Here is a 7,916-nt window from a genome sequence, read left to right on the forward strand (position 1 = left end):
ATGGACATACCAACTACTCATCGCAAATGAAAAAGTTTGACTATTCATAGGATTTCCAATGAAGAATTCTTATTCATGGACAACAAACTACTATACTATTATTAATGAAGGCATGCATCAGGCAAAATCAACATAACTTCGTTTGCCCTTTTCCATAATAGAATGCAAGTTTTAGTTGCAACCAAAATTTATTTTAAGGAATTTACTTTAAGATATAGGCATACATATCAAACTTGTTCCTGTTTTATTTCTTTTCGGTTTAAATTTTATGATGCCATGATTGGTGGGTTTGTAAGCAAATTTGGATACAATAATAAAATAGTATTCCATGAATTATTAGACAAAACAATATGATGAAGAACATAGGAGTATCATTTTACGGCTTATTAATAAGAGTCGTACCATTTCCAATTCACCGTTTAATTGCAGCGACAGCGACAGCGACCGAGGCTCCCTCACTCGTTCTGCGTGTGACTACGGTAATAACCCGCTCTCTCTCTCTCTCTCTACACGTGTCCCTCTGCGTATATATATATATATATATATATAAAACTGATATGATATCCCGTAGCTTTCAGCAGTAGCAAGAGAAATCGCACACGTGTCCATGTTCTGGAACCTTTCCATTCACCTCCTAAAAACACCATTATTCTTGAGGAATGGCTGGTTTCGTCCTCCCCTACTCCACCTGCCGCTCTCCCATTGGCCCCTCGCCTCTCCACCAATCACATGCCATTTTCAACTTCCTATATTGCTAACATGTGTCACTCGTATCCTACACCAACTTTACTTTTGTTCCTCTTCAGTATACACGATATATCACCCCCACTTTGCTTTTCCACATTTCCAATCGCAGATGCTTACCAAAGTTAGGTCATAGTTTCAGATCCATGCGCGCCTGCCCGCCTAGATCCACCGATCTCTACCGGATAATGCTCAGATTCCGCCCGATCGCGCCTAAACCCGTCGGCGACGATGCCGGCTCCGGCACGGCGGAGCAGAATCGGAGAGATCTCACCGGAAAGAGAGTCAAGAGGAAGTATGTTCGGATTCGTGCTCGGAAAAGCAAGCGCCGGCCGAAGAGTAAGGGTTTGGACGGAGGAAACCTACCGTCGCCGCCGGAGAGGTCCGGTGTCGACGACGCGCCGCCGCCTGAGGATAAAACGTTGACGCTCCAGCTTCTCGGTGAGAGATCTGAAGGTGAGAGGGAGATCTGTGAAATTAGAGCTCCGGAGAGTAAGGGGATGAGGTTGAGAGATGAGGATCGGTGTAGCGTTGCTACGGCGGCGGATCTGAGAGGTTACGGATCTGTGATGGTGACGTGGATAGTCATGGAAGGCGTGACGGACAAGTTTGCAGGGGTAGGGTTAGGGTCTTCGGATAAGGAAAAGATGTATAACCTGGAGAGGGATACGTGTCCTGGTTTCATATCGGACCACAGAAATAACGTGATCTGGGTGAACTCTGCGTATAAGAGGATGGTGGCGGAGGAGAAGGGTTTTTTGGTTTGGTTGGTGGTAAAGGAAGAGTTGCCCCAATTTTGCCCCTCGTTTGCATGCAGAGTTAGGGTCACTCAGCAGAACGCACAGTGGCAAAAGTGGAATAAAATAGTGCCGTGTGATGTTTGGAAAATGGAATTTGCTGGATTTGCATGGAAATTGGACGTCAATACCGCCCTCAGTTTAGGTTTCTAGTGTGAGATTCATTTCGGAACAATATTTCCAGGTAATTACCCATTATTAACCGCCCATCCCTAATTTCCCTTTCACATCTGGTGTTAAATTAATTGAGAGACAATTTACTTTTATAAAATTAATTTAATCATTTTTAATTCATTAATCACTACTAAGATCTGATTCGCCAGTCTATAGCATAATTTAGATCTATGGTGAATCGGTTCAATTGAGGGAGACCTTTTCAAATCCTAATTTTACCCCTAATAGTTCCTAAATATAATAGTACTATATCACAATAATATCTATATTGACTGATGAAAACAACTACTCCTTGTTTCTATAATCTAATTATATATGCATATAATCCAATACAAAGTAATTCACCCATTAGCTGCCTTTAAGTAAATACCTGACTTATCATATATTTCTGCCACTATCCACAAATCCCCTTCATTTGCTCTTTAAGATCATACTTATCCAGATAAAAAACTATCAATATATACATATTATTGGCTTTAACATAACACTTCACATCACACCCATCCCCTGTACTATTCTTTTATGCTTATAATTAAATATAAAAAACATGCCAATAATCAGTAGATTCCAAAATCACACACAAATTTATATAAATCAATAGTATGAGAATACATAATTTAGAAATCTTGAGTATGGCTCAAAAATCAAGATAAAACATCAAACTCCAAAAAGGACACATGTTACACAGACACCCACTCTTTGTCAAACCTAATTAAAAGCATATTACTAAACCCTTCGTAACAGCTAATGAGTTGTCCAATAGCCTAAAAACACATCTTAATTTATGTATCAATTGGTTCTTTACACCTATTGGACAACTCATTACCTAAAACAATTTAACAACCTATTATAGGATTAACTTAGGGTTCTTAAAATATAGCTATTCTGATAATATATACACATCAAACTGATCAACTTCAGAAGTAGGGGATTTTTCAATTTTTAGAAACATCATATAACTGCTACTCCATTAATTATTCCCAGGTTTTTTCTTAATTAAGTTCTAAATAACGATTTACAATATTGGGTAGGATTAATCACAAATTAAAAGTACAATAACTTCTCGGTATAATTATTTAGTTGATAAAAAAATTCACTGTCATCATCATATAAGTTGTTTAATTGTGTAAAAATTCTTCATCGTATATATTTTATCACTCGTCCTGTACTGTATCCATGCATGCTTTGCATTCAATAAAGAACTTGAATAACACCGATTGTTGACTTAATATTGATCTAGATATGCCAACCTTATGAAAATATCCTCAGTTATGTTGGATCTTGAAGTTTATATGATCTTAAAATTTAGACATTATCGTTTACCTTATCCTTATCGTTATCATTATCGTTTTATTTTCATCATCATTGTCATTACTTTAGACTTCTATTACACTGATGAAAATGAAGAGCATTAATCTAGCAAAATATTCTTAGCCGAAAACATGAAATTTGGACTCCCATAACGAATAAATGGGCTAAAAAATGGAGTGAGTAATACTCGTAGTAGTATTTTTTTTTCTTTAAAAAATTTCTCTACAAAACACTATAGTACTTAATATATGGTATCTTATTTCCGAGCCTACATAGAGATTCATTAGCTTAAAAAAACTACTCTCCCCTATACCTTTTTTTGCTCGTCCCACTAGTTATCTTCTGTTTTAACAAAAAACAACATATTTACTCTTTCTTACTTTATTTTGTTTCCTATTTTTTTCTCTTCACTTCTCTTCTTTATTTTCTCTCATACTTTATGATCTCTCTCTACTTAACTTACCAAATTATTTTTATCGATTATGTGTGCGCAAATGAAATGCCTCAATCATAATGTGTCATTCATAATGTGACGGTGGGAAGTATAAGGAGCAGTCTTCTCTCTCTTTTTTTTTAATGGAAAATGATTCAAGTAAAACCTATTTTTCACATTTTCACATGTTGTATTGAATGGATAATTTCATGCAGAAAAAATCTGGGCATTTCAGTTTTCTTCCTTTTTCATTGTACTACTATTTAAGATAATTGTATCATAGGGTATCATTGTGCTAATATTTTCTTGGTTTTCCACCTTAGAAAAGATGTGATAAATAAAAAGTGGTTTTATAAAAAAAAATCCTCTCTCTTATTTTTCTCATGGTAAATTCACAATGCATACTAAAGCATGATTGCATGTAATATTAGGTTTTGTTGATTATCAATGTCTCTTCTAGGAGCATTTTTCTTTTGAGGATAGCTTATGATCATTCCTTATTAACTTGTTATCTACGATAATGTTTTCTGCACAAGTAGTCAATAGCAATAAACTTTATTTTAAACTAGTAGCATTATAAATACCTCGATTTTCTTATGCAGGCGATTGACGGTGGATTTAGTTGATAGAAGAAGAGCCATGCCCAAGATGCAATGTTGCAAGAGTAAGTTGTAAATAAACCTTTATTCTGGTGAAGCAGTGTGTATCTAAAATACACACAAAGGTTTCTAATGTATAATACTTTGTATTATCATTTGAAAGAATTATATGATGACAAGTTAAGTAAAACGCAGTGCGCGACAAAGACTTGAAATGAGCTGTATTCTAGTGTCAGTGAAATGCCAAATCGGCCCATTTCACCTTATCACTTACAACACCATCTTTCTTCATTTTCTCATTAGCCAATCTTCTTTGAGTTAAATGGTCTTTAACAATTCTACAACTCCATATTGTGGAAGTCGGATCTTCGCCTACAAGGTAATTGACTCATTTCATTTTTGGACCGTTACAAGTTAAGTGACTTGTTTCATTGTTTTGGCAAAAGTTTTTTTTTATTCTCTCTCCCCATTACTTTATCATATTTTCTTATCTTTTTTTATTAATTCTCTCTTCACTTAGCCTATAAAATCTCATTTCTTAATCTCTAAGCTGCAAAGAAATGCTCCAACTAAGGTGAGATGAGGGGAGTAGGTAATTGTAAATGATAGACACATATCCCATATCAATGAAAATTTATAGTCTACTGTATTTTGATTTTTAAAATTTTAGTGATTTCTTTTACATGATTATATACTAATATTATTTTTGTATATTTTTATTGATGAGTGTGCAGTTTGACGTTTTTAAATGCATACAAAAAAAAATGTACTTTCTCCAAAAATATCTCACGTCTGTTCTGGTATAGATTTTCAAATTAGTGATTTAACTGAAATCGTCTTGTGTCATATAGTCAATTTTTAAAGATATTATTTCGATTACGATAAAGCTATCTGATGATTCCGCGAATTTTTGGCGATGATAAATGCTCGTAAAAATAAATTACGACACAGAGAATTTTACGTGGTTCGATTTACTGAGGTAAATCTACGTCCACGGGGAGAAATGGGGGCAAGTTTGTATTGCTTGATCTGCGAATTACAGCTTACAACACAGACTTGCTATATGATTATTTCTCTAGAGAGATTCTAACCTCTTCTATCAGATCTAAGTTCTATTTATATAATGAACTCAGATCATGGCTTGCGTCACCACCCTAAGTCGTGGATGTCGTGTAGGTTATGGCCTAAGATCGTGGGTGAAGCGTAGGTCATGGCCTACGATCGTGGCCTGAACTGACATCACGTGGTAGTGGGTGTGTTGGATATCCGGTATGGGTCCACTAACTCCTTGTTCGGTCGAATACCGAGACCGAACTGCTTTGGTTGCCGATCTGAGAGTAGAGCTTGATGCCGACCTGAGAGCAGAGCTTGATTGGTTGGCTTTTACCGAGCTGTAGGCTGAGGCCGAACTCTTTGGTAATGCCGAACTGAACTCTTGGGCTTTGGGCTGGCCGAGCTGTCACTGCTATTGGGCTTGTTTAGTACGTACCCCATCACTACCCCCCCCCGAAAAGCGAAGTGATTCATTTCGGCGAAGCGAGTCACTTCGGCATTCTGGAAAAGGGTACGGGGGAGGCTGAAGTCAGGGGACGTGCCCTGCGCGTGACTGCATTAAATGCGGCATTAAATGCGACAGTAAAATCCGGCCGTTGAATCCTGAAAAGGTGGGATATGAAACGGTGCGATGATTTGAAATCTTTTCCAAATCTGATAAATACCGTCTTTCTTCATCATTTGAACACCTTTGCTATTGGCTTCTTCTGCACTCTCTATCTTCTGCGTGAAAAATTTCCTTCCGCTTTCAAAAATTTCTTCAGACTACCTTCACCTTCAAAAAGTAAGAAAAATGTCTTCTTCTTCTTCTTCGGAGTCGGGTAGCGTTAGGAAAGGGGGGTAAGGGGTCTTCTAGCCGGAAAGAATCCGGGGAGAAGACCGTAGAGTATTTTCACAGTATCTTGAGTAAGGATACTGTGATATCCCTTTACGAAAAATACTCTTTTCCTGGGGGGAAGGCGGTGGTACCTGACGGTGATCACAGGGCTGACTCCCCGCCGGAGGGTTACGTCACCGTGTACGAGGCCTGCTTAGAATGCGGGCTTCGTTTCCCCCTCCCTTCTGCCTTTATAGATTTACTAGATTTTTTTCAGCTTCCTTTAGGCCAGGTGACTCCGAACTCTTGGAGGCACTTGTCGGCCTTCGCTGCCGAACTCCGTAGGTTAGGAAGGGATTTGTCTTTGAAGGCGATCCTTAAATTCTTTCAATTTAAGAGGAAGGGGTCTTGGTTTTACTTGATCCCTTTACAGCCCTTTAGGGCCTTTTGTAAAACGAAGTGGCCGAAGTGGCAAAATCGCTTCTTCTACTATGATAGGACCGCGGCTCCTAGTTTTCCCTGGAGAGGGCCGGAGTCCGTTATCCGTCACCCTCGGCCTGAACCGTTGGACGAGCTCGATGGCGAGCTCAACAAGATTCCCATCGTTAGGAAACAATACACGGAGTCTGAGCTCGTCAAGGGCGACGTCGTGTTCGACATCTCGTCTTCGGACGAAGAGGCCGAGGGTGAGGATTTCTCTTTATCTTTATGCTCTACTGCTTTAACGAAGAAAATCTGACTTTGCTTTCTTGCTTTTTGGCAGTGTTCATGTTGAATAAGGCTATCAGAAAGTCCTCCGAGCTTGTGGAGCCGGAGAGAGAGAAGGCTACCAGCTCGGCGCCTGATGCCGAGAAGAATCGACTTCGGCAAGCAAGAAGGGGAAGACCCAGAAGCCCCCAAGGGCGCCAGAGAAAGACGTGGTCTTGGCGCCTCCTTCGGAGCATATCTGTGAGCCATTTTTATGGCCCACGGACTTCGCCGAGGTGAATTGTCTTCTTGATTCCTTGGCTTGGCTTGTCTTGTATTTTTGGTGCCCTCTGTTAACTTTTTTCCTTATCCATTTTCAGAGGAATGATATGCTCTCCAAGCTCGTCGCCGTCGAACTCTCCAAAGCGTCCAACGACTATGCCGAGATGCAGAGGAAATTGGCGGCTGCTTGTCACCGGGCCGAGCAGGCTGAGGCAAACTTTGAGAAAGCCAGGGCTGCTAGGATTTCGGCCCAGGATGAAGCTCAGTTTGCCAAAAACCAGCTCGTCATCCAGCGAGAGCAGACGAAACGGAGGGATGCTGCCGCCGTGGTTGCCCAAGGAGAGGGTCTCCGTGCCTACACGGAGAGACTCTTTTTGAGCAGCCAGTTCTCGGCCTTTGTCGGTAGTCTGGTAAGGCTAATTGCCGATAAGGGCGAGCAGGGGCCCGACGTCGTGCTGCCTCTGTACAGCCGAGAGATAGCTGCTCGGCTTCAGAATCTGCCGCTCCTTGAGGAGCTCGCTTCATCCTCGGTCCTGCTTTCTGCAGACCGAGTCCGGAGTTGTCGAGCTGATCGGGACGAGAACCTGGAGGCTATCTTTGCCTCCGTGGGACCCGTTTCACCCGCTTCGACTTACAACGGAGAGGGTGAGGCCGAGCCGCTGGAGCGGGAGGCCGAAGTCGATCAGGCCGGGCATCCGGAGAAGGAGGCCGATCAGGAGGCGGAGGCGAGGCCGGCAGGAGGCGAGGCCGAGGCTGAGGTAGCCCAGGAGAAGGAAGCTGTACCAGACCGAGGAGCCGGAGACGAAGCAGGCGGAGTATGATTTCGTCTCCCTTCTCTTAGTCTAGTTTCTTCCTTGTAAAATGGCCTTGAAGCCCTAGTGTAAAAAATTTTCCTTGTGAATGAAAAATTCTCTACATTTGTCTTCGTATAGCTTTTCGTACTCGCCTTTACTCCTGTTGTATTTTACTATCTGCTCGGTACAGCTGCCGAACTAATATAGCTGCTTTGTACTCAAGGA

The 7,916-nt window shown here is 40.8% G+C and overlaps 1 protein-coding gene across 1 annotated transcript; it reads left to right on the plus strand.

Annotated features, from left to right (window-relative positions):
* Positions 1-689: 689 nt before the first annotated feature.
* On the plus strand, positions 690-4,365 carry LOC121750962. Its single transcript, XM_042145662.1, has 2 exons — positions 690-1,725; positions 4,062-4,365. The coding sequence occupies exon 1, from the start codon at positions 891-893 to the stop codon at positions 1,692-1,694; it is 804 nt and encodes a 267-aa protein (XP_042001596.1). The 5' UTR covers positions 690-890; the 3' UTR covers positions 1,695-1,725; positions 4,062-4,365.
* Positions 4,366-7,916: the final 3,551 nt, after the last annotated feature.

The sequence above is a fragment of the Salvia splendens genome, chromosome 10, assembly GCF_004379255.2.
Source record: "Salvia splendens isolate huo1 chromosome 10, SspV2, whole genome shotgun sequence".
NCBI lineage: Eukaryota > Viridiplantae > Streptophyta > Magnoliopsida > Lamiales > Lamiaceae > Salvia > Salvia splendens.